Here is a 27,867-nt window from a genome sequence, read left to right on the forward strand (position 1 = left end):
CAGACTGCTGGCCACGGATTGGACAGACTGCCGTTACAGAAAGAGGCATGACCGCAACGTCTGACTAAAAGAATCAAGCCAAACAATGCCGAATTCGATCAGTAAAAAAAGACTTAACAATCCTTAAAAAATGTTCCAACAATTACTTGGGAAATCTCACTATACACAGAGGAGTCTGGTGTATTTAGCGACAGCACTGGTGATCGTGACCGGCATCACTAACCCTGCCACTGTATTTTGACTGACTTTACAAGTCGCTAATCAGTCGTTTGTGTGTCGCGTGTAAAACAGCAGTTTCATGCAGCGTTGCAGTGATGACTCCGCCCACGTCGAGTAGGTACTATTTTGTAGTGGGAAACCAACCTGTCGCTGAATACACCAGACTCCTCTCTTAAATATTAAGATTTTAGAAATGTCCCTGCTAAATGTTGTATGTCTTTTTCTGTGATCTACAGTTCGGCATTGTTCGGTTTGATTTGTGTGTCTGACATCACACTCATGACTGTTCCAGTAATTACACTCTCTGCCAACCAGTGGCTTGCAGTCTGTCAACGTCACGTTTAGTATTGGCTCAGCTTGCTTGGGACCTTGCCAGAGCAGCTACTAGAAAAGGTACCAGGTACTATCGTTAAAAAAACCAAAACATTGTAGCCGTGCAGTGCTATAAGTGTATAGTGGAAAAGTACCATTTGTATCCTGCCTCCTGCATGCTCAAGCCAGGCTCCACCCCTGAATATTCTGAAAATTAATCCTGCATCTGTGAACGTGTCTGTAAATGAATTTCTTGTGAAGTGCATTGTAGGCAAACAGGAAACTCAGCTAATATTTGGGACATCGTCTAAAGTTCATTTCTGAAAGTAACTTACGTCTCGCTGTAGAAATGTATCTGCATGTTATAGATAACTAATACATAACATCTCCTGCAGCCTGGTGACTATCAAGCAGCTTCCCAGTACAGAAGTTCAGGCCTCAGATCAAGTTTCCCCTCTTGTATTATTAAAAGATATTTCACAAGCTGAACAACAGAGTTATCAGCCAGTACTAACTCTACAAAAAGTATTAGCCAAAGGAAATTAGAGCTATGTAAACACTCTAACCCCAGTTTGTCCTCTAATTTAGAGCCACAGAGGCTTTTTAAACAAAGGGACTTTTTAAAACCATGGAAAAAAACTACTTGTCACTTGTCACAAAGACTCTTAAAACCATCTGAAGGACAATAATTTCCACTTCATTATATATATCTGAGTGCAGTGGTGTAGTCTACATGATACACAGGTATATATACCCAATACTAGACACACAGTATTTCATACCCTTAGACATTACGGTGTATAGGAGTGGGAGATCATGTATGCATGCGTGAAATGCCAGACTGAGGATCTCAGTTTAACATTTTAACATGAACTGAGCCATGTTAACCTGTCAACTCTCTGTAGACATGGAATGCAAGAGGAAAGACTAGGACAGAAGATTTCTTCATCAGTTTGTAGGAAGAGTATCTGATCATTTTGAAAATACCTTTAAATCTGAGGGAATATATATTTCAAACACTTTTTTATCTTAGTAAAAGAGATAGTTAGTTCAGAGACTCTCTGGTTCTGCTTGAGAGGCACAAACTGGGATTCTATGTGATCTTGCATTGAGAAATTTTACACATGGGCACTGAGGTCAACATGGAAGCCAGAACTCTTGAAAGTATTAACATTAAGACAAACTTAAACAGGCTTCTCTGTGTGTGTGTGTGTGTGTGTGTGTGTGTGTGTGTGTGTGTGCTGTCACATGACTGTGAGATTAACCTGTCAACAAAAGAACTGCTTCTTCTTTCGTCCCTTCACATTCCAGAGAGACAAAACACACAACTGCCAACTTAGCATCTTACTGCAGCCATGAGAGTATCCCAAGTTCTCAGAGGATGTCGGTCAAGTCAACAAGGATTTCACAAAGAGCAGTGACATTTAAAAAAAAAAAAATGTTTTGAGTGCAAAGGAGGATCATTTTGTATTATTTTGTGTAAACCACACTCGGCTCAGTTTTCTAAATAATTCAAAATAATAATAAAGTAGGACGGAGACTCACCTTAAACTATCTCAACCTTCACTCTCTCTCTAGTTGGTCCGAATTAAATGGCTTCTCTCTCTCTCCCCTTCCTTTACTGTCCTCCACCCAACTTCTCTCCTGGTCAGTGTGAGTCTTTTCTCATCCGGGTTGATGTCTGCTTTCCTTGCTGGACTGTCTGAGCCCGAGGGAACTGTTTAGCATCCAGCAAGTCTTTGTACTGGAGCTCCGGCATGATCATCCTAAGACAGGATGTCCTCGTGCGGTTGTCCAGCCCTGGCTGGAGCTCGTAGCCAAGAATCTTCACGGGTCCACTCTGGAATGGCCGAATGCTTTTATCTCTGATCTGTTGTGCCTCCACGGGTTTACCGCCGTCCCTGAGACAAACCCGGGCCAGATCTTCTCTCAGAATCCTGAGAAGAGCTACTTCTTGCTCCATTTCAGCGAGACCAAACTTGTGGATTTCATCCCAGAAGGTCTGGTTAAAGGCTTGGTATAAGTACCAGTCAAAGGTGTTCCACTGCTGCAGCTTATCGCGCTGTTCCTCCGTTAGTGACTGACTTTCAGGTGTCTTTGTTAATGAATGTCCTCCTGTAACTTTGACACCAGCCACTGCTGCAGCTTTGCTCACCCAGCTCCCACTCATCCCCCCAAACCCACTGGGCTTCTGCTGGCGAGCGTTGAGGCTAAATGAGACAACAGCATCCAGTGGCCAGCAGAGAGCGTGTCTCAGCAGGATCATGGACTGGTCAAAATATTCAGACAACAGAACCAACTTGAAGGTCTGACGGATTGTGGCCACAGCACGCTGAGCCTCTTCCACAGAAAACTTAGCATTGTGGTCCATGCCAAAGTCAAACCACAGCAGGTTACGGGTGAGGAAATTGTAGGTAATATTAGGGTCATAGAATTTCATCGGGTTATCAGCAAACTCTCCAAGGGTTTTGGCTTTGTGAAAGGCAGGTGCTACTGATTTGAAATACGCAAAGGCAGACTCAGCCAGAGAGATCGGATTCCTGACGATAGAAAAATAAAACGTGTCTGCTGGCATCACCTTCTCCACCTATGAAACAGGAGAGGACAACATCAAAATGTACTCTTATGTACTAACAGATAAAGTACAGATTTCACTGACACTATCTGAATGAACAGTCTGCAAAAACAAAGTTCAGTTTCCAGTCAAAAAAGGCTGATTAAAATCAAGCGACAAACATAATCTTAAGATATTGAAAACTTATACAGGTGTAGATTTTATAAAATACTTGGCTACTGTACGTATGTACAAAATTCAAGTATCTGTACTTTACTTTGTTAATTATATTTCCAGCAACTTTTACTTTTATCAAAAATTAAAGTAAAAGCCAAATTTGAGGCTTAATTTCTCAAAAATGATACAGTAAAATTGTTTGATAATGAGGGAGTAGTCTGCATGCTCCTGAGGTCAACCGTACCAACCATTGTCAGAACTTCTGGGCCAATGTGTTGTTATAGTACAGTAAAAATCAATGTCTGAAAATCAGCTCGATTGACTGCGCTTGTATTAGTAACGTCTTATTTTGAAAACCGGAAGTGATCTCGCTCGGTATCAAACTAGCGCTTAAAAACGTTGGCGTGGATGGCTTGACCCTGCGAAGACGAATGACGGCTCACTTGATCACAGTTTCTGGCTTCAGAGGAACCCCTCTTACTCCCATTAAAAAGAACATAAATGTCCATTTTTTTTTACGTTTTTTTTCATTGTCTCAACACTAGCTTATGCTGCCCTTCCCGAGCACTTCTTCTTCTTCTTGTCTTGTCCAGTAACAGATCACTTCCGGGTCACGTAACTTGTATTTATCGAAATTGGATTCAACAGGAAACGCTCATTATCCATTTTTTCCATTTTTCATTTCAGCACAAAATCGGAAATTGGAAAAACGAGTCGTTATCCGTTTTTTTCATTTTGATTTTGTAAACGAATATGGTATTGAAATGGTATTGGTGCATCCCAAATTCCCATCCCCTCAATTAACAGATGAACACTCTGATGCTTCTGAGTGAAGCCCAGGCTCTGCTCCATACACATTCTGGTTGATCTGTGAGCCAAAACTCACTATAGCTTCTACTGCTCTCTCCCCTCTTCCCCACTCACCTCCGGCTTGTTGAATCTCATGTGATGAGCCATGATGTGGAACTCTACGGCCCTGGGACCCCGGTAACCTTTGACCATGGTGGCTTTGAAGGGCAGTGGATAGCCCAGCTGGTAGCGCACTGGCAGGGCAAAGGAGAGATTGCGCTCCTCTCCAAAGCGGTAGAGCATGTTGAGCACAGTGCTGCTGGCTGTCTTGTGGGTCTTGAGGAACATGATGTGGGTGTGGGGCTGGCAGGAGCCCAGGGACGGCCCCTGAGCATCAGGGGATGAGAAAATGGAGTGAGCAGCTGGCTGGACACTGCTGGAGGACAGAGGAGGAAAAGGAGAGAGTTAACGTTACATCACTGTAGAGCTGCAAGTAATGATTATGTTTTTCGATTAATCTGTCGATTATTTTTTTGATTAATTGAGTAATCGTTTGGTCCATAAAATGTCAAAAAATGTTGAAAAATATCGATCAGTGTTTGTCAACTCTGGAAACGATGATATTCTCTAATGTCTTGTTTTTGTCCACAAACCAAAATGATTCAGTTTTATTTTCTTTGTTATGTGGAGCAAAGAAACCAGAAAATATTCACATTTAAGAAGCTGAAACAATCAGAAATCTTGTTGAAAAAAACTTCAAACCGATGAATTGATTATCAAAATAGTTGACGATTCATTTAGTGATCGATTAATAATCAAGTAATCGCTTCAGCTCTACATCACTGTTTACAATTCTCGTCAATGTTGGGGGAAATCAAGTAATCAAGTAATAATACTGAAAAACTTATAAATGCAAACTGGTCTGTAGTCTAACAATGTTTGTGTTCATGTAAGAGTACCTGTAAAGTTTGCTCTGCACTGTGTGTTACAGTAGAGGTTGTAAATTAACTCCACACCAAATAAAAAGGCGCATGAAAGACGCAGCATATATGGAAGAGATGACGCCTGAAGTTTACGGCATTGTTAAAGTGTTAACACACTATTGATGATGCATTTCCAACAGCGTTATCAAGCGATGCATGCCCAACATTTTATGAAACAACACCTCAAACAACTCCACTTCCTCTTCTCTCATCAACAATCAACGCAAAACCCATGGTCATCTCCAACATGTTACTGAAGTACATTTTGCTGCCGCAGTAATCCTGTCATTTTCTTCTTTAGCAAGGTCACTGTTCACAAACTCTTGAAAATGCTTGCACCAAGGATAATAACATCTCATCCTGTGTTTTTGGAACCAGCAGAGGTTGTAAATTAACACCAAATAACAAGGCTGAGGAGTAGAGGAGCGTGCACGAAAGACGACGCCTGCATGTATGAAAGAGATGATGCCTGAGGTTTATGGCATTGTTAAAGCGTTAAGCTATTAAGGGACGCCCCGCCCACAAGCACACCTGAACCTAGGCTTAAAGGGAGGGAGCACAGTCAGAAAGAAAAGTAGGCAATGTCACAGAACTATTAATTATGGAATTAACTGGAAATCACCCAAAAACTTTTACGTGATAATCTGGAAAACAGCCAAAATGACATACATGAAAGGAGGATAGTCCCCAAAATATCTTATACAACAACACTGTAACCAATCAGATAAGGGGGTGTAAACCCTCCCCTCAAAGGTTTTAAAAAAAGGAAAGACAAGCCAGCTAGATACGATTAGAACTGTTAAACGGAAGCTAATAGTGGAAAACTAATTTGTAATAATAAAAATAAGGAGGGTGGCCCCCTTCCCAGAGGATAAATAGAGATGCTCCATGAATAGTTTTTCAGTGTACTTCGGTGCTCTCACTTGGTGTTTTATTTGTGGATCCCCCAAAAACAGTAATGTCCTTCCTTCCGTCCTTGTACCTGTCTGAATGCAAATGCCCTCCCTTCCCTGGCGTTTTTTTCCCTTGGTCAATTACTGCTTTGGTTTTATTGTATTAAATGTGTCAGTGTCTCAGACCTTCTCTTCACCACTACCCCGGGATATCATTAAACACCACAACTTTGAACAAGGACTTTGAGAGATTTTCTTCAACACAAAAACACAGAGAATGTATTAACCTCTTCTTGAAGATGACATCCAGTAGCTGGTCAGCAATCGCAATGGCAGCGAAGAACAGCAGTGCCTTCCACATCCACACTGGACCCACATGACCACAGGTCAGACATTTTACCATCCTGGAGGTGGGGGGAATAGAAGAGAGAAAACAAAGATAATTAGGACTGCACGCAGTAATGACAGGACGGCTCTGGAGAAATGAAAGAAAATATTATTTTAAACGTCTAATATGCAAGTTTTAGTACACAGGCAGAGACAGATTTGTGCTAGTGAAGGCGGATTTATCTCCTAAGAAACTCTGTTCTTTGGTTAAAATCCCTTTATATAATAAGAGGAATAGGACTTAATAAGAGCTCATTTATTAGTTCACCACATTTGTTTCCCAGTACTGACATGTGATAAACACCTGAGGACACAGCACCGGATGTCTGCGTCTTGTTTTCTTTAGTTTCACCAGTGACATCAATGGGAGAGTACCGGAGCCACATTTGAAGGCATAGAAAAGAGGTGAAATCAGGTGATCAGACAAGGACGACAATGGCCATGTTTGAGACCAGTGAAGCGTCACAGTCGAGGTAAACGCCCTGCATTTCTCTGTAACAATGTAATGGCAGCTCGTCACCCCTGCCCATTTGACACAATAAGTGCATTGAATGTCACAAGTCTATAATCTTCTCTAACAGTATGAGCTGCCAGTTCTACAAGATGTAGATCTACAAGATCTACAGATTAGTACACAAGGTGTGGCAAACAGGACAGGTTTGTCCAAACAAAAAAATAAATATTCTCGGCATTTTGAATTGAGTCCCACCTTGCGTTGGGGCGATTGCATGTGGTGCGAGTGACCTGACATGACTGCGTGCATTCCTAGGACCTGAACACGAATGTGCAAGCACGCCTTCTTGCGCGACTCAAGCTCGAGCCCGTTCATTCACAACGCACGATCAACCCAAGATGGGGGACTTACTGTTGGGTTTGGATCATGGTCATAATGTAATTTTTTCTTCATCCCGACCTTCTACACGTGTACCGATTTTCATGCATGTGCGATAATTGGGCTGTTTAGGGTGAATTTGGACAGGGGGCACCGCACTTATTGGGCCCTCCCACATCCAATTTTCGATATACATTCCCCTTACCTTTTTCAGACATAAATTTACACCAGGTGTGATGTGAGGAGCCTATTGTTAATCCTTCAGATTATTATTCTATCAGCGGCTTTGGGGTCATTTTTGAGGGCTTTAACGTGAATAAAAATTTTACATGCTAAAATACGATATTTGCATAGTTCCCGTTGCTCAAAGGCTCTGTAGGTGAAAACAGAGGCAACCCTCTGCGTTTTGGCGAATTTCGACCATTCCCCGCAAGTGCCCTATGACTTCAACATACATTGAGTTACACCAAATTTGCCAAGTGGGAAGTTGTTATTGACCAGGAGTTCCTGGGTTGGGTCATGTGAAGTGAGAGATCCACTTGACCCTCCTGGAAAGGAAGTTTCAAGTCAGCTTCACATTTTCCACATCATGAGCCTGCAGAGGGCTGCTAAGACACCAGTTCCCAGGCCATTCATTTGGGACCCAAAACAAATTTGCAGACATTTTTCAACCTTTAAGTTCAGATTCATGTATAAAAAGTTCACTTTTCATACACATATATTTTTCCAATCTTTTTGTATTATTTTTCTTCCACTTTTCTGAGATTTATCTCAAAATAGCTTGGGGATTAGTTGTCGGCGGAAAAGAGAAACCACAGCGAGAGGGGCGACATAAAACAATTAACAATCATAAAAATAACCATAATAATGTGTCACAAAATACAAAAGCTCTGCTCTGACAGAAACAGAACCCCCGGTATAATAAAAATACATGGGTTTAATCCCCAGAAGGGAGTTTGTTTTTTAATAAGAAACTGTTTGAACTATTTTCTAAATGTGTGTGCTTCAGTGTTCAGCTCTTAAAATACCTCTCATGACTGCCATGGATTTGATGATCTTGTGTTCTGCCAAGAGCAAACTATTCCTGCGAAGCTAGAACTCTGGCCGCACCAGCTGAATCTGGGAAATAAATAAATGCACGCGCAATAACAAATCCTCCAACTGGATTAAACATATTCCTGTGGTAGGCAGGTGTGTAGTTTTATTTACTCAGTTGGTCTGGAATGTCGTTCATCCTGTCCGAGTTTGCAGACAGAGAACAGTGGAAACCTATTACAAGTAATGACAAGGAAGAACACAGTGTCAAAAAGTATTTAGCCAAGTTAACGGTTTAGCAGTTCATATTAGAACACATTTAGGACGTCTGACATGCAGGACACCCGATGTTTTAGAGACTATATATTGAGCACATAACTAGAATCGTGTGAAATGAAAGAAAATATTATTTTAAATGTCTAATATGCAAGTTTTAGTACACAGGCAGAGACAGATTTGTGCTGCTGAAGGCGGATTTATTTCCTAAGAAACTCTGTTCTTTGGTTAAAATCCCTTTACACAATAAGAGGAATAGGACTTAATAAGAGCTCATTTATTGGTTCCCCACATTTGTTTCCCGGTACTGACATGTGATGAACACCTGAGGACACAGCACATGTGTGCGTCTTGTTTTGTGTTAGCCTTTAGTTTCATCAGTGACATCAATGGGAGTGAACCGGAGCCACGTTTGAAGGCATAGAAAAGACAGGTGAAATCAGGTGATCAGACAAGGACAACAATGGCCATCTGTGACAGTCGAGGTAAATGCCCTGCATTCCTCTGTAACACTGTAATGTTCAATGAATGTGGAATTACTCTCGAATTCACCACTCCTGCCCATTTGACACAATAAGTGGACTATTGTGTCAAATGGATTGAATGTCACAAGTCTATAATCTTCTCTCACCATCTAACAGTTCTATTTAAAGTAGCTACAAGACGTTATTCAGATTAGTACACAAGGTGTGGGAAACAGGGCAACAATATTGAAAAGCAGTTGCAAAGATTAAAATGTAATCACATGGTGTATGTGACATCATTCACCACCTTCATTATCTTCTTGAAATGTACAAACCTCGCCAAATCATCTTTGTGTTGTTGTCAGGGTATCTGTATTTCTGTACTTTCCTCACCTTGTGTTTCTTGAGTGTGTTTGTGGACAGGGTGTTGGGCGTGACACCTGAGCCTACTGTATATAACTCTTCATGCCACGCTTCACCACCTTTTCTTGTTTTCTCTAACTTTGCCAGTTCCTGCTTGCCTATGACTCAGGGCCATCCTGGCCTAAAGTCCTGTATCCTGCCTCACCCAGCTCACCTGACCACATACAAAGACCATTATCCTCTACCCGGGATGCCAAGCCTCAACTGGCACACCTGGTCTAGTTACCAGTTCAACAGATGCGTCCCCAAGTCAGGGAGTGCAGCAGTTCCCTGTACGCAAAAATTCAAAAAGGTCGAATTCCTGTCGACTTTTTCGTTTGCCTTGGTCTATTTTGCCTCTGTTATCACCTTAAGGGGCACTATACGGCAACGCATGGGTTCGGGACCTATGCCAATATCGCATTTTCTCATTTCTCATTTACGTAGGGTGCAAACATATAACCCACAAAGTTTATATTTTTTAAAAATCCGCCAATATTCAAAATGGCCGACTACCTGTTGAGTTGAGGCCATGGTAACAGTCGACTTTTTGGTTCGTCTTGGTCTATAGCAGTGGTCTCCAACCTTTGTAAGCCCAAGATCCCTGACCTCCACCTTGGTGAGAGGTCAGTAAGCGTTGAAAGAAAAAGACAGCCCAGATTGTACTTCCAACTCGACGCCTTTTATTCAAGCTAATTGTATTTGAATTACATAAAATGCTTTGGTCAAACGTTCAAATTAATGCAACAAAGAAAACACTGTAACTAGCCTATCAAACTTGCCATAGCCAGTTAGGGCTGTAACAATATGCAATATGAAACCGAAATCGTGACACTCAGATCCACGATCCTGTGTCGCGGTGTGAGAAGGCAGAATCGCGACACACCCCTTCCAACTCCCAGAGTTATCCCTCCCGTTCAGATCCAATGAATCATGTGACACCTGCCTGCAAAAGTTGAGCTAGTTGAAGAAGAACGTGAGGAAACATGGCAACCAACCCAGAAATAGCGGATCCTCCCTCTTCATTTAAGTCAGTAGTATGGCAACATTTTGGCTAACCTGGTGGAGATAAAGGACGGCAAGAAGTAGTCGACAAGAACATTGACGCCAGAAACAATGCCAATGCTGTCGAAGCCGCCGGATTTTCACCGCATATACGCTGCTTTGCTCACATTGTTAATCTGACTGCGCAGAGAGGGATGGGCAAGTTGGAAAGTTGTCACGTTCATCTCCACAGTGGAGTTTAGTTCTGTTTGTTTTTCAACAGTATTTTGTTACAAAGAAAACAGAATTGTTATAGCTTTGGCTATTTATGGCTATTTATATTATTAATAATTTGCATAGTTAATCTTGTTCTTTGGTGTTCAGTTTATAAAGGTTTTTCAAACGTTATTTAATATAAAACATTGTTTTAATAAAAATCGTTAAAAATAAAATAAATCGTGACACAAACCAAATCGTGGGTCAAAAAACGTGATCCGAATCGAATCGTGGATTTGGTGTATCGTTATAATCCTAATAGCTTCAGAACAACTTCAATTCTATGTTAATTCAATTTCAATTTAATTTCAACACAATAAGAAAAGGAATGTGGAATGTGTGTTATTTTCCACTGATACGAGTACAGTATTTTGTTTATGGTACACAAGCAGATCATATCAAGTGTTATATTTATCCACTGAAGCTTCAATCATTGCATTTTAGAAAATAGTCAGGAAAATCATGGTCATTACGGCACAGTGCAATAAAGCCAGCGCGCACACCACGCATCGCTGGGGCCCCATCAGTGGTAACTGCCACCAGTTTCTGAATCGGGATGTCATTATCGCGGACATATTTTTTAAACGCGTAAATATCTTAACCTCTCGTCCTCTCCTTTAAGAGCAAAAGAGAGAGGAGCTCCTCTTTTGTTGTAGAGTCCGGGAACGCCATCCTGACAAATACAACAAGCTGAGCTGTGTCCATTACATCCAGGGATTCATCGAACTGTCGTGAAAAATATTCACAGCGTGACAAGTCTTTTAGCACTTGTCGATCCACGTCCCCTGACATTTCCTCGACCCTCCTCGCCACTCGCTTCCGTAGCCGACCGGTAAGTCACACTTTACGTTAGTTTGTTTACCTGGAAGCCGTTCGTTGCAGCTATTGTAGGTTGAAATCAAGACGCATAAAAAAAGACAAATTCCATGTCCGTTCTCGCCCTTGTAAGACAGAGAGGAAGTGAGGCGCTTGCAAAACAGAACATTAATCAGTCATAATGTATTTGTGTAATTATTTTTCTATTATATTTGGGATCTACAGGGAATGTTTCAAAGACCTCCCAGTCGATCGCGATCGACGGGTTGGCGACCACTGGTCTATAGCATCTTCCTAAGTTTCAGGAAATTTGGTGAAACTCAATTTTGCCTCTGTTTTCTCCTTCACCTTAGACACAAGTCAGCAGGGAGCATGATAAAACATTTAAAATGCACATATACATGATTGTACCTCAAAAGCCAGTTTACATTTTTGAAGTGCGTTCGTTGTATATCAAGTGGCTGAGCGATATTACTATAACGATAGACACTTCTGTGATATCAATAGAAAAAATGTTCCATAGGACTTTCGACATCACTCAACTTTGTTATGGAAAAAAACAAAAACCCGGTTAGGTTGCATGAACAAACTCAGTCCCACCCTCGTAACCAAGTTGCTACCATGCTTGCAGCCTGTAGAGTGGCAGTCACTCAGTGAACAGTCATGACACTCACAACAACAGCATGTGAAGCAGAGGCGAGAATGAGCACTAAAAGTGAGGAGATCGATAGTAAAAAAAAAAAAAACAAGGACACACTACCTCGCCAGTCTGGCAATTTTTTGGTTACTTAAAGGGGACATATTATGCAAAATCAGTTTTGGCAGGGTTATTGAACTGCTATGGTGCTTCATCCTTATGATATTTTGACCAATTTTTGACCAATGCCTGTCACAGACATGTTCATTAGGACACCAGGGAACTATTTTAACTTGGAGAAATAGGGTATAATATGTCTCCTTTAAAGTCTGACCACAGTCACGCTAATGTCGCCTACAAATGACGCCAGGTGACCGTACCAGACGTCGCTCACACCCCCTGGATTACACGCCATGTATGGCACGGCACTCAACATCACCTGCCGCTACGTGTGGAGTTACACAGAGCACCCTGTTGAGGTGCTCTGCAACAGCGCAGTAGGAAATCTAAATAAGACATAACTGAGGCAGTGACTTGTCACAGAGCCAAGGACATGTTTCCACTTGGTTTTAAAAATCTCACAAACGTGCTTGACATTATTATTTTCCTCTGTGTGGTCTGATTGATAACGGAAGTGATTAAAACAAGAGGAAAGTTTATGAGCTTGGAATACAAGTTAAAAAGTTATATCGTGACATGTTTTTCAGCCATATTGCACAGCCCTAGTTGAAGCCAGATATTACCTTTCACACTGTCAAAAAGACTTATGAGTGCTTGACAAAGGTATTTCTCATCTGACAAGACAACTGTTATTTTATTACATGAAATACATTTTTGGGTTAGGGTTTTTTCTCAACATGTTGACAGGTCATTCACTGCCATGCAAGCAGAGGCCTGATGATGTGCTGTGATCACTAATCTGTCAACGTGTAACTGTCTGTAAAAAAAAAATATATATATTACTATTAATATGATTAATATATAAACTATTATTTATACATTTGGATCAATTGCTTCTTATAACAGCTTCTATGTGTTCATATTGTCTATCATCTTATCTTATCATCTTTGTACCCAAATGTTTAAATGCACTTTTGTAAGTCGCTTTGGATAAAAGCGTCTGCTAAATGACATGTAATGTAATGTAATAAACTATGGCCTAGTATTAAAGGCCATAGTGTCTTGTTTATTTTGATAATAAAGTATGCTGAATGTGGATTTGAATGTGTCACAGTACACCTGCAGTCTGGGCATGGGCCAAGACTGACAACAGGAGCCACATGCACACACTGTAAAGTGAGAGTTGGGCCTGAATGGAAAACAGAGACAACAAATATGGATAGAATGTGACGCAAGCATGGGCGTGTGTAACCAGCAGCATTTGCACACATATAAACCGCATTAAAAAACTGTTGAATGAGAACCATAACAATTGCTCAAGTGTCAATTGAACCTGGATTGTCCTGGAAAAGCAAACACGTGGTGAGCGGGGTTGTAGCTAATGAATGACTGAGAGAGCTGTTTTGTTCATTTTCAATCTCTGGAGAGTGAACTGTTCAGAACTGAATGAAATGTGCAAAATATGATCAAGTACTGGGCCAGCAGCACTATTTATCCACATGGAATATCGCACAACTGGATTGGTAAAACCACATATTAACCACACTGTTACCATGTGTACATTGGTGTTGATTTACTGTTGCTGCCTAAGAAACAACAACAACAATAAAACACAATAAGGTAAAAAGCAAACAAATACAGAATTTAGAAAAACCAAGTCCTCGTTAGTGTAGACGTTAGTTTATTTAGACACATTGGCTTGTTAACAAAGTTAACAAAACATTGGAGTGATTCTGATTAGTCATCATTAAATCATTAGTTGTCTGTAGTCTGTTGTCGCTGTGGAATTCCATTTCCATTCCTCAAGTCATTTTATCTGACATTTTACCTTCAGCTTCATCTATTTATCGCACGTAACAATTATACTGCAATAAAGTAACTGATTGTCTTTTCTTTTAACCTTAGCCATAATCACACTGGATTTTTGTTTCATCTGTACGACTTTTGTTTTTATAAATGATTTCACATGTCCATTGATGTGCGACATAAAATGAGTTCATTGCCAGCACCTGGGTGTGTGTTCTTTGATCTCCTTGGAAATGACAAGAACTCTGGCGTTCATTTTGTTTACAATCATATTTGCATAAATAATGAATGAATTAATTGTACTTATGAATATGAATAATGAATAACAAACTGTACTTGTGGGAAAAAGTACAGTTTCATCCCTCAGTGAATGCAAGTGGATTTTGCATGATTGAAAAACCTACTTAAGATACTTAAGGAGAATACCATTTCTGGGGTTTTTATACATAAGGCTGATAATAAATTCATGAAATATGAATGTTGAATTTGGTGTCTGATTAGCTGTTCCTTCCTGAGCCCTCTGTGTGATTATGGGCTGCCACCCATCACTGAGCATCCATCGGAGTCTGATAAGATGTATATTAGTCCAACCATCATCCTGTCACAAGTGTACAATGAAAGAAACAAGTCCCTGTCAGCAGGAAATGACACTAGCTCTCCTCTGTCCCCCGTTAATGGCATTAATGTCGTCTGAACCCCACCGACACTTCTTCACTCATAGTGTGTGAAATGCAAACATTAAAAAAAAGATAAAAATAAATGGGGAAACAATATAGGCAGAGCCCCCACTCCTCCACCTGGCATTTCATTTCCAACAGTGCTCCCTCTCTAAAATGGCTCTCAGCTGCAGTAGCGGTGAGGAGCCTTGCAGCAGCAGCTGCAAATTAAGTAGCCATGTGTTTCCTCTATGACGCAGCTGATTGGCTGAAAAAACAACAAAAGCACTGGAATGTGATATCATCATTCACTGCGATCAAACAACCCTAATTCAAATACAAAGTTTAAGGTTTTAAGACCATTTTTGCAAATGGCCAAAATGGATGGCAAAATTCAAAGAGGCCGAATGAGGACGCCAAATCCAAGATGGTTGACTTTCTGTTAGGTCGAGGCCATGGTCCCAATAGGATTTTTTGTCCGTCTTGGGTCGAACAATGTTCCCACCAAATCTCGTGAAATTTAGCACAACTAAATTTCAGCCGCTCCATAGGCTTTGACCTGAGGGGGCTACTGAGCCATTTTGCATTGTTTTTTTGCATTTCCATTATTTAATCAAATATTTAGCTATTTCTGATTGGGTCAAATTCAAGATTTAATGCAGCGAAAAAAATAAAAAATTCCTACAATTACAATAGGTCCTTGCACCACTGTGTGAGTGCTCGGGCCCTAATTAAAGCTGCAAGCAGTGTTGTGCAGGTCCTCACAGCTGCTGCCCCTGTCAGCAGGCCGGGTAAGCCCTGGAATCTGTGTTCCTGGAAACTGTGTTCCAAGTTCAAAATAACTTTTGAACTTGGATGGATCAAGTAAAATTTGACACATTTTGTGTGTTGCTACAATAAACGCCCTCAGACAACTTCATTCAGTTATGAAACTTGCCAAGATGGACGCCAAATCCAAGATGGCTGACTTCCTGTTGAGTCGAGGTCATGGTCCCAATGGGATATTTTTGTTCGTCTTGGGCCTAATAATGTTCCCACCAAATTTCATAAAATTCGGCACATTATTTTATCCAATGTTTTGCCTGTTGTGATTTGCGTGTTACAACATGAAAACCTGCGGCTTATATTCAAGTGTGGCCTCTATATGTACAAAATTTTCTTTTAAAATTTAGCTGGTGCGGCTTGTAGTCAGGTGCGCTCAATAGGCCGAAATTTACGGTAGTTATGTTAATCCGCCAAACCTTACAGCAACATTTCATCTATGTTGTGTCTAGTAAAAATTGCTGTGTTTTTTTGATGGTACAACAAACGTGCTAGGACTAGGAGGAGTTTGCTCATTTACGTAGGGTGCAAAAAAAAACCCACAAGGTTTATGGTTTTAAGACCTTTTGCAAATGGCCAAAATAGACGCCAAAATTTAGTTACAGATAAAGATAAAGATTTGTGGTATTACCTTGCGGTGCTGCAACGACGGCAAAGCATGCCTTGCAAATACTTCCACACCACCGAATGCGAGCCTTTTTTCGGAACGAGTTCGGTTTGAGACGTGGCTGTCTGATTCTCATCACTGGTAACGGTTTTCATCATCCATTTTTAGTCCTGTCACACTAGTCTAGTTCAATGATGCTGCAGGTGCAGTTTTCACCTTAGGGGGGCACTATAGAGCAACGCACGGGTCCGGGACCTATGCCAATATAACAATAGGGTTCCTCGCCTTCATTAAGGAAAAAAACAAAAACCCGGTTAGGTTGCAGGAACAAACTCAGTCCCACCCTCGTAACCAAGTTGCTACCATGCTTGCAGCCTGTACAGTGGCAGTCAATCAGTGAACAGTCATGTTTGGTTGCGTCATCCTCTTCCAGAGCAGAGGCGAGAATGAGTGCTAAAAGTGAGGAAATCGGTAGTAAAAAAAAAAAAAGAAAAAAAGGACACACTACCTCGTCAGTTTGGCAGTTACTTAAAGTCCGACCACAGTCACGCTAATGTCGCCTACAAATGACACCAGGTGACCGTACCAGACGTCGCTCACACCCCCTGGATTACACGCCATGTACGGCACGGCACACTACATCATCTGCCACTACGTGTGGAGATACACAGAGCGCCCTGTTGAGGTGCTCTGCAACAAAATCTAAACGAGACATAACTGAGGCAGTGACTTGTCACAGAGCCAAGGACATGCTTCTACTCAGCATAGTTTATAGAGAAGTTTGGTTTTAAAAATCTTGTGCTTGACATTACTATTTTCCTCTGTGTGGTCTGATTGATAACTGAAGTGATTAAAATAAGAGGAAAGTTTATGAGTTTAGAATACAAGTTAAAAAGTTATATCGTGATATGTTGATATTGTATGATAGTACCTTTCAAACTGTTATTATTAGTGGGGAAAATGCACAGTAAAGTCAAGCCCTGTCTCATCTGACAAGACAAATGTTATTTTATCACATGAAATACATTTTTGGGTTAGGATTAGGGTTTTTTCTCAACATGTTATTGTTAATAATGTAATTAGGGATGGCCCGATCCAATATTGATAACGGATATCAATCCGATATCAGCCAAGAAGCGAGTATCGGATTATATCAGACTGCCCTAAAATCTCTGGCTCTGCATGATGGATGCATGTAGAGCCTAAATCAGAGGCTAATAAGCCGCACAGCGAGCGTGAGCTAGCCGTTAGCACCACGCTCCAGAGGCAAGTTGCTATGCTAAAACAACATTATTTCATAAACCAGCACCACCTGTCGACTTTCAACAGCCTCCTTTTGTTAATTATACCCCAAAAACCAGCCATGCCAAGAGCTTTCTGTGTTTTAAATGTGTCCTGAAGCTCCACACACGGAGCTAAGTACGTATGCGGGGCTAGTCCCTGGCTCCGGGTTTACCTGCAGGACGAGTCACTCAACCTGTGTGGGTTGTAGAGCTGAAAAAATTTATCGATTATTAATCGATTACTAAGTTAATCGACATTTTTATTTTTATTTTTATTTTTATTTTAACAAAGAAACCATAAAAAATTTATCATTTTGGTTTGTGGACAAAAAAAGACATTTAAGAACATCATCATTTCCAGGTTTGAGGGACACCAATCAACATTTTTATGGTTTTCTGATATTTTATGGACCAAACGATTAATCTATTAATCGAGAAAATCGATTATGAAAATAATCATTAGTTGCAGCTCTAGTGGGTTGGGCTAATCCAAAATAGTGAAACAAGGCGGGTGTTCTCTGAAGACACGCTGCTACTTGTGAAATACAGGTGCTCTGAAAACACCCTTATTAGCACTTGGTACTTTCCTCCTGATGAAATTAACCATAGACTGCAAAAAATCTAATATTTTTATGTTGAAGGTTAAAATTGATGTAACCCATTGGTAATAATAAATGGGTCAGTTTTTCTCATACCGACTGTTGCTGACTACAACACACATTCCATACTGCAAAAAAGTATGTATGATTCGTGCTGATACCGTATCGGATCGATATTGGTATCGGCCAATACTCAAGGCTGCAATATCGGTATAGTATCGAAAGTGAAAAAGTTGTATCGGAAAACCCTAGCCTCATAGGACCAGGTTTTGGTCTCCATGAGTACTACTGGTCCTGACAAGGTCAGTGTTCACATCTGAAAAGGTCCTAAAGAGGTAATAAATACAAGAACACACAGAAATTCCAATCCTAACATGAAAAACCAGGTCTTAAGCCACAAACAGCCCTTTGAAAGTGTGACAGAACATGAGGGCCATTCAAAATGTCCTCACTTCCTTTGGTTTATTATTATTTATAGTTTTTTGGTCTTGACAAAAATGTATGTGCAAGCACTGTCTCGGTCTCTTTCTCTCTCTCTCACACACACACACACACAAGGTTTACGCAGCTATTCTTGTTAGGAAACAATAAAACGATTCATGATTCTGCATATTACGGGTCCACAAAAGTCAGTGATTCTACCAGGCAGGTAAAAGGAAAAAAAAACAGGATCACACACACACGCAGCAGCCAGCCAGTGTGGAGGAGGGAGCCTCTTCAGACCGCCACCACCCACACCATCTCCTCTTTCTCTGCAGGATCACATCCCAGCGCCGCCCATTATTCTCCACAATCACTGCATCCCCCGGTTAAATAAAGCCAAGCTAACGGTACCTGGCTGCTCGTCTGTAAAGCATGGCTGAATCCCGCGGTCGGCTTCAGTGTCAGTGTTGTTGTCGTGCAGCAGCAGTAGCGGAGAGCTCGGAGCATCTCGCAGGCTACAGCCGCAGCTCCTCCCGCCGTCGCAGAAGCTACAGATCAGGCCATGGAGCCGGAGCAGGCCCGCTCACAGACATGGATCGTGGCTCAGTGTGAATGTGTGTGTGTGACGGATGCTGCCGTCCGTCCCTCGCCAAATCCTCTCTGTGTGAGTATGTATGCAACGTCTCCTCCAGTGCATCACCCGCTTATACTACTGTGTAGCCAGAGTGCGGAGGAAAAAAATGTAGAGCTACTTCCGGGTACCTCCAAAATAAAATCTTGACAGGAAAAAAAACCGCCCTGGTTTGCTGTTATGCTGTTTGATAACTTGTATACTCTGCCATTACGAGATTAAGAATATGGTTTTGACATCTCCACAGTCCACTGTCCGAGACATGATGAAAACAAAGTACATTTAATGGTTGCACATGTTGTGCTTTTATTTTGAGGGTAAACTTGAGTGATTTCCTTACAGTCTTTGTTCACTTTTGCTGACTTAACAGATCAGGGTTGCCGAATCTAACGTCAAAATGATGCTGACAGAAGGCAATCGGAGACAAGGCACCCTCATAATTTCCTCCACCTCATCCTGCTGCCTGTCTGCCTGCGATAGATAGATAAGATAGATAGATAGATAGATTATTAAAAAATAGATACATCAGGACGCTTACATCAGGACGCTTAATAGCGTCCTGATGTATGCTAGTAAGCGTTTGAAGGAATACTTCACCAATTTACATTTAGCTTTGTATTACTAGAATAGGAGTAGTATTTTTGGAAAATTGTGCTTCCCAACCTCACTTTCCCCTGAGTCGAGAAATATCTTTATTCTTTTTTTTGTTACGTGACCACCAGACCAATGCTAATTCCACACTTTTTTGACCCACTCATAGGGGACAGGACCTCATTCCCCGAATGTTAAAAGTGTCCGCCATCTTTGCTAATAGTTAAGCTAACAGGGCCAAGTATCACTGGTGGGCATGTAACAAAAGTCAAAGGGTCAGAGGTTCATACCAGGCAAAGTTGCATATCTTGAAATAAATATTGTTTTACAAGCAATGGCAATTTCTTATGTTTATGGCTGTTTTTTATTTATCACTCCGCAGCACAAACATTGTCACCAGGAGAAAAAGAATGAAAACAAAAACTCCAAAAACATTAATTGATGAATCAATAACTACATTTTCACTCAACAAAAACAGAGTGAGAATCATGAACTAAACTTTGCATTTAACCTCTGTGCAGGTGTTGTCCCAGGCTCTGTTAAACTCACTCTGCTCCACCCTCTCCTTAGCAGAGGAATATCAATTATAAAACCCCCTCAGCTAGCAAATCAACCCCAAACATACACAATACTGATAATACATAATCTTAAACACTTTAATTTTACTATTAGAAATTATTTTTCTTTACATGTCAACTATGCAATTTGCCTGTTTTCTAACTAGGTTGCAGTAGAAACGTTAAGCTGTGAACTGTGTATTTGTAAATGTTGTAAGATGGAAGCAGAAGCTACATGGCACGAGCTAATATAGTGTCTGGTGTGTAGTAATCTAATTACTCCACCATTATGTGGTGTGTCTGTGTGACAAATATCCTTAAGCTTCTGTTTTGGCAGTAAAAAACTTTGAAAGTTTGTAGTTGAGCTAATTAGCAAGAAGGTGATTTAATTATTATTGGTTTTTTTTTTTGTATATTGGACTGTAAAACAACAGGCCAGTTTCTCTGGGTTGAAGATTAATCAGCTCGCGTTCCACGCAGCGGGAACTGAGAAACAAGATGGTGAGCCACCCACAGGAGTGATCACGGGATGAACAGCGTCTTTTAAGAACTGTCTTCACTTCACAGATAAGGATATTGCTCTAGTTCACAGGGGAAGTGGTAGGACTATGTCCATGTCATCACCTGTCTCACCTGCTGTGGAGAAGACGTGTCCACACTGACGTTTACTGATGTGAGCGAGAAAACTACACTTAAATGCCGATTACACACTGTAGTTACGGACTGTATTATGTGCAGCTTGTTTATTTAAATTTCCCTTGTTTTTATGAATAATTTTATGCCAGTGGTTTAGTGCCACTGGCAGTAACAGTAAAGAGGGGCTGCGTTTTAAGTAGCCATGTATTTCCTCTATGACAGCAGATTGATTACAACGTGACCTGACCCCATCCCCGGGTCTTTAAGCCCGAAACCGACGCAGTCCGACACACCAGTGTGTATTATCTGCCCGAACCCTACCTGGCCCGATGTCTGAATACATTTTCCAATTGATTGAAGCGCTGTGTTTTGTTTGCAACGCGTCATCTGGGTCCTACTGGATGGGTGGTACCGGCTGCTGCACAGCTAACGGGCGGGAATTCACATACTGGTATACATTTGCCCTTTGGTCAGTGGGCAGCAACTGGTTGAATTTCAGCCTCAGGAATGTTATGGAGATTGGCCATTTTTCCCCCAACCGGTGAGCATGCCGTTGACGCACGGCTACCAGCAGTGCAGTATTGTTGGCATTTTGCTGGCAGTGATGTCTAAGTCGTTCTGCCCATAGCAGCCCAAGATGCAGAGTGGTTCACAGCGATCAAACAACTTAATTTCTAATACAAACTTTATGGTTTTGGACCCCAAATACTGTAGCATGCAGTGGCTTCTTCGTGACAAAGAAACACTGCAGTTTCTAGTTTTCCTTGATGAATACAGACTACAGCTACCTGCTGATCTCCTCTCATGCAGGTGCAGAAAGTACTGTCTGGTTGCTCGTCGGCTGAAGTCGTTGCAGTGTGTGCTGGTGCAACTTTTTAATCCAACACTAGTGTGCAGCAGGAGGCTAGTCCAGTTCTAAATTTAGATGTAAATCCTCTAATTGGTTATCCAGTGATTTTGTTAAGGAGTTAATACCAGCCTTTGAACTGGGGCCTATTCTCACCATCTTCCATATGGCTCAGTCTAGCCATATTAGCAGAACAATAACAACACAGGGCATCATATGCTATGTTTCCACAATGGTACAGTTTGGTTTGTTACAGTACAGTATGGTTTCAAACTGAGAACAGCACCTTTACCTGGTAGGTGAGGTGTAGGCTGTGCCCAGTGGCCGCGTATTGTGACCTCGTACCTGTAAATGACCTTTAATATGCCACAGCGTATTCTCAAAATGTGTTGTTTCTATAGTTATTTATTTCATAAGTAATGTCTTTGAATTAACTTGTTTCCTTTTTACCGTTATTTCCTGTTTTTAGGTCGGTGCTTTTAATTTTTAATTTCATTTTGGTGCTTGTAACTGGAAAAGGAAAAAAGACTGCGGATAGTTAAGCATTCACACAGCATAAACGGGTTCAAATATGTCTACTAATGTCCACCAATAAAAGTTTGTTTAGCAGCTGGCTGATAAGGGCATTTTAATGTTGTGCTTAATGCTCAGTAGTAATGTGATGTCTTTTCATAGTTTTGCATTGTTTTATTCCTGTGTATTTTAAGCTAGCAATAACGCTGCTTTGGTGCGATGTAGGGCATGTTTGTCGGTCTGAAAGGGACAGTTATTTCATTCGCTTGTTTGCAAGTATAAATAAATTATATTTATTATAATAAATTATTTTTGTGTGTATTAATAACAAAAAGCAGTAAAACGACAGTTAAAAAATATTGAATTCTAAGTTAAAGTTAAAGTTTGTTTATTGCACTGTATTTTGAGGTTGTCATTGAGCTAAAACAGGTTAAAAAGGATATTTCATGATTGTGAATGAGGATTCATTTTCAGTTAAAGGTTAAAAACACACTTTTTTGATATTGTTGAACACTATGAAGTTGGTAATACTATTTTTGTTTCATTCCATAGTTCTTATGGTGTGTTCAGAGTGTGTTCAAGGTATCAAAGGTTTTAATGGAGCAACGTTACCATCTATTCAGCTCAAAAATAAACACTTGTGGACCATCAGTTAAAGAGTTCGACCATCATTCAGCCGGGGACGCTACAGTACTGGTGCGACGACAACGAACATACAACAATCAAGGACATTCAGCAGCTTTTTTTTCCTGCTCGGTTTGCGGCTGATCATCTCAACAAGATGCCAAGCTTTGTATGAGACTAGACTGCGGGTGAAACTGGACACCCTAAATTGACCGTTGGTGTGAGTGTGAGAGTGGATGGTTGTCTGTCTGTGGCCTTGTGATGGACTGGCGATCTGTCCAGGGTGTATCCCGCCTTTCACCTTATGTCAGCTGAGTTTGGCCCAGCTCCCCCCATGACCCTTGTGTGGAGGATAAAGCGGTAGAAGATGGATGGATGGATGGATGGATAGACTGCGGGTGTTGAGGAAACAACAGCTCTAAGGGAGTGACATATTACTGTTGCCCAATCTGTCGTAGATGGACCTGACCATACCATCGTACTCCAGTGCAGAAATGGACTACTCCAAATGGAAAACCCCAAAAAATATATATGAATACAAGCAAATCACTATGTGCTGTGATCATTACACACTCCAGTGCTGAGCTCTCTACACTGGCTCCTTACAAAATTTAGAATAGAATTTAAAATCCTCCTCACATATAAAGAACTAAGTGATCAGGCCCCATCAAATTTCAAAGAGCTGATTATTCTTCTTATTGCGCAAATAGACCACTCTGCTCTGAAAATAGAGGCTTACTTGTGAACCCAGAGTCTCTCAGGCAGGGCTTTTCAACTTCAGAAGTGGTTGGCCCACAAAGGAAAATAGCTGGTGTTTTGTAGGCCACACAGTATATTTGTTTAGACAGCTACAGCCTACTTGAAAATGTATGAATAGAGAATATTAAGCCATAGGCCTACAGAACCTTTTCACATGTTATTCAAAAATTTAAAAAAATAAAGTAGTTTACTTCAACCCTTTAAGAAGCAGTCACTGACAATAAATGAATGAATAAGACAATAAATAACTATGCCCTTATTAGCCTATTTTATTATAATTCTACAAACAATTGAAATAATTGCCGTTCCACAGAAAATATATATGATGATTGATAGGTTTTATAGGTAGCTAACGAAGCGTAGCTATCAAGTCATGACATGACCGGACATGACATGGTAAACAAATAAAATAAATTGTGCCCACGAAATAGCTATAACGTGCACAAAATACTAATGCGCCTGTAAAGAAACCTGCCTCATAATTTTTCCTTACTCATTCCTAGCCTAAAATAAAAGTCTATGGACAACATTAACCTTAGTTGTCCCTAAATCACATACATCGCTCTTTAATCATTGTTTAGTGCGCTGGATTATTGACCCTCGCGTAAAGCCGTCTCTTCATATGTCTCTCACTCATAAGGAAACCGTGTTTACTAGCAGCGATTTGATGTCTTTATAGGCCAATCCCAGAATAAAACTCTATGATCCTCTCCCACGGGTGAATGCACTCCATTGTTCTGTTTGTTTACAGCCCCTATAGGTCAAACTGATCCGGAAGTACATGAATGAATGAATGAATGAATGAAAGTACATCTTTTTTTTCAACCTCCATTTTGTTTTCCATGTCCCTATAGGGGCTCCGTACATATACTATATCTTTCACTTTAATTATAATCAAATCCAGAGTTGGACATTCAAGAGGGGTGCCAAAGTTAAATCCCACACCAACAGACAAGAACATGGGGTATTTTGTTTTGTCAACAATTACACAGATTGACATGACATCACTTGACTGTGTTGAAATGATGCTAATAGTACCTGGACGTTATAAAACGAATGGCAGAAAATGAGCCATGATTTTTTTACTTGTCGTGCCTCTTTAAGTTAATGCAGTCAAGCACAATAAACACACTGGTTTGGTTCTAGGCAAGTCAACTTTGCATCTCTTTAGCTAGCAAATGACTTTGTGAAGCACTTTGTCAGTTCACTTCCACTAGCCTGAGCATCTCTGACCTACCCCTATGGTCTTCTTCATTGGTTCAGATCAGGCATGTCCAAAGCCTGGCCTGTCCAAAGGCTGCGTGGACAATTGTGACAATGAACATTTAATTTTAATTTCACAATGCATTTGTATGTAAAAGTTACTATTAAAAAAAGGTCTGAAGTGACATCTTCACATTATCAAATCTGACCCTCGTTAAAAAAAAGTTTGGACAGCCTTGGTTCAGATGAACCAATGAGTCTTCTTGTGTTTGTTTTCTCTCCCTCTCCACTCATTGTGTTCCTGATGGGTTTTTCTATAATAATTATAATGTCTTGACCTTGAAATAATGTATGTTATGAATCTGCGCTTTACAAATTTACAAAAGCCACAGTCCTTACAGAAAGGGAATGTCCCATTTGCTGCGAGTGACCTGGAAATGATACCAGTTGTGACTTGTGTGTGTCTTAAGATTGGATACTTGTGACCGAGTGAGGTTTTGTCATGGATGTATTATAAGAACTGGATAGAGCACCGCCCCTTTGGCTCTGTTCATTCCTTTGGAGTTGCTCACCCAGCATATATGTCAAAAAAGTTGTGCAGACTCATGATCATATTATTAAGAACAATAACAGCGTGTTAAAAGTAGTTTTATAACTCCAGATTATTTCACTCACATTCATATATTCATCACATTTATCAGTAACTTTATGTACAGATAGTGACGATAAAACATCAGTGGTGAAGTGAGTGCAGGTCTCACACGGTCACAGCTCCACAGTACACCGTCACCGTTCACGATGTCAGTATGAGTCCACACAGCAGCTTGTTAATACAACGATAATAAGTTTGAAATAAATCCTAATGAGCGACGAATAAATAACTAAAACCTGTTTTGTCGTAATATTTTGAAAAATTGTAAAAGAAAACCCCTCATTGCCTTAATTTATTCACATTTCTGTTTTATATTTTATATATCCAGTAGAAATTATTGCAAATGGACAATGGAGAATTATTTGTTCAAAGGTTTTTGTTATTTGACCTCATCTGGCCCTCAACTTGGACACAGTTTTTAATTTCGGCCCTCTCTGTTATTGAGTTTGACACCCCTGCTTTACACCAACTTGCTCCATTCACACGCCTTCATTCCAGCGTGTGAATGGATATGAAAAGATGAAAAATGTGCTAAATATAGATGCACTGTATGAATGTTTGAGTGAATTAGTGTGAATGGGTGATTTTCAAACCTCTGGTGTAAAGCAGCTTTGAGTGGTCATCAAGACTAGAAAAGCACTATATAAATACAAACCTAGTAATATATAGTCGGTTTATATTAGATTTAACGGCTTAACCAACTCCATAACCTACCAAATCGACATAATAGATAATACTGATGTTCCAGGACTTTATATGAGGACATTTTCCTTATCTGGACCTCTGTGGATTTTTAATGACAAGCTCTGACCCACAGTGTCCATCGACTGTAAAGTGGCCTCCTCCAGTGACCCAGTGCCCTGCATGTTTATGTCAGCCCAGTCACGTTCGTTAATCAGTCAAACAAGATTAGTCCTAGGCAATAAGCCACCATGGGCTCCGTGTTCTTGAGAATATAGCAGAGGGTTTACAGGAAATCATAGTTTCATTATACTAAATACATTCAGGGATTCAAAGTAAAACATACTGTCGCTGTTGTAACACCAAGCTTCTTTTTTCAACCAGTAGCTTACTGCAGTATATTGCTATAAATACAACTTGCAAAAACATGTTCTGCCTTTAAAAGAATAGGGCTGCAATCATGGGCGTCAGAAGCATTCGTAATGTGGGACGCACACACACACACACACACACTTCTTTTATGAAGTAGATGCCATTCAGGTGTATTTCAACAGACCCCTTCTTATACCTTCAGAAGTAAGCAAAAACAATTGATCCAATAACTCATTCAGAAACAGATTCAATTTGAAGAAGTTCTCATTCAAGTAGCTCATATGCATCAGCCTGTTTTTAAAGAAACTCTCATGGCTCATCACCAACAGTGCATTTTAATTCTACATTTAAAATAGTTGTTCTGTTGTAAAAAGGTAAAAAGTAGTTGTAATTGTTGGAGAGAAAAGAGAAACTTTAGAACACGTTCAACAGGTTGGCAGTTTACAAGATTTATATTGATTAATTGAATCCCGTTTGTCCTGTTGCTCCTGTACCGCACCGAAAAGTGAGTCAAGGCTGATTTAGCAAAAAGTAGTATATGTAGTTGCTAATTTCCAAATAAATGAGTTTCCATAAAATTTTAAAAAGACACATCAATCAACTCTCTTCACTGTCCCTCCATGCTGACCCTGCCTCTGACTCGCTCTCAGTCTCAAACACCTACAGTGTTTATCATAAAAAAAAGTCATAGTCATTGTTTTTTTAACAAGTCTGTTCCAAGCAGCTGTAATTTCCCACCCAGCGCTCAGGTTGTATATCAAATGTTCATCAGTTCAATGGGTATGTTGGTCTTGCTGATGTCTTATGGACCAAACAACCAAATGAGGAGATGGATTCATCGAGTAGGAAAATTCATATTGACATACAACTATGTATCTATGAATTAAACAACATGAAATCATTTCACTTAAAATTGAAGGGTTATGGAAACAGAAGTAAAAAAATAAAATGTAAATATTTATTAGGCGGATATTTTCATCTTTGTTAATCATAACATTAATTTTATGCATATGTGCCTTTTCTTTGGCGACTCCTCAATAAATACCATTTCCTCTGGAAATGATTGTATATACAGTCTTGGTCTATACAGTATATCCAGTCATAATTCAAAAATATTTTAATTAATTTACAAACGAATTATGTACTTGTGAAAGAAATTTCATGTCATCGATTCCTTTGCTTGCTTTGCTCACAATTAAAATCTGGTCATTTTTGAAATGAATACAAAATAACTAGATTTGTATGAATATTGGTGTACAAACAATATTCATACAAATGTATGTATATTTGTATGAATGTAACTAAATAAAAAAGAAAAACAAATAACTAGATTTGCATGAATATTGCGCACATATACGTGTGGAGATCACTCACTTGGAGAAACAAGTTGTGGTGGTCACGATCGCTCTGGATGGTGCCGCTGACAGCGGTGCAGCAGGTGGCTTTGGC

At 40.3% G+C, this 27,867-nt stretch overlaps 1 protein-coding gene across 4 annotated transcripts; it reads right to left on the reverse strand.

Annotated features, from left to right (window-relative positions):
- Nucleotides 1-368: 368 nt before the first annotated feature.
- gal3st4 (galactose-3-O-sulfotransferase 4) lies at nt 369-27,867 on the reverse strand. 4 transcript variants are annotated; one of them, XM_044022780.1, is made up of 4 exons: nt 27,793-27,867; nt 6,215-6,331; nt 4,187-4,487; nt 369-3,118 (listed from the first exon to the last, which is right to left on the reverse strand). In XM_044022780.1, the coding sequence occupies exons 2-4, from the start codon at nt 6,328-6,330 to the stop codon at nt 2,180-2,182; spliced, it is 1,356 nt and encodes a 451-aa protein (XP_043878715.1). In that variant the 5' UTR covers nt 6,331; nt 27,793-27,867; the 3' UTR covers nt 369-2,179. The 4 variants fall into 4 exon arrangements, with proteins under 4 accessions (XP_043878715.1, XP_043878714.1, XP_043878713.1 ...); XM_044022779.1 differs by lacking the exon at nt 27,793-27,867 and adding an exon at nt 18,764-19,051 and having other exon boundaries at nt 4,187-4,484; XM_044022778.1 differs by lacking the exon at nt 27,793-27,867 and adding an exon at nt 18,764-19,051.

This window comes from Solea senegalensis, linkage group LG3 (genome assembly GCF_019176455.1).
Source record: "Solea senegalensis isolate Sse05_10M linkage group LG3, IFAPA_SoseM_1, whole genome shotgun sequence".
Lineage (NCBI taxonomy): Eukaryota > Metazoa > Chordata > Actinopteri > Pleuronectiformes > Soleidae > Solea > Solea senegalensis.

Bases quoted from the DNA above. Each gene is read 5' to 3' on its own strand.
- gal3st4 (XM_044022778.1), bottom strand. From the start codon at position 18,786: ATGCTTTACAGACGAGCAGCCAG. The intron at 6,332-18,763 runs GTACCGTTAGCT...CCCCACCTCCAG, and splicing joins CTTTACAGACGAGCAGCCAG to GATGGTAAAATGTCTGACCT. The intron at 3,119-4,186 runs GTGAGTGGGGAA...CCTGTTTCATAG, and splicing joins TGAGATTCAACAAGCCGGAG to GTGGAGAAGGTGATGCCAGC.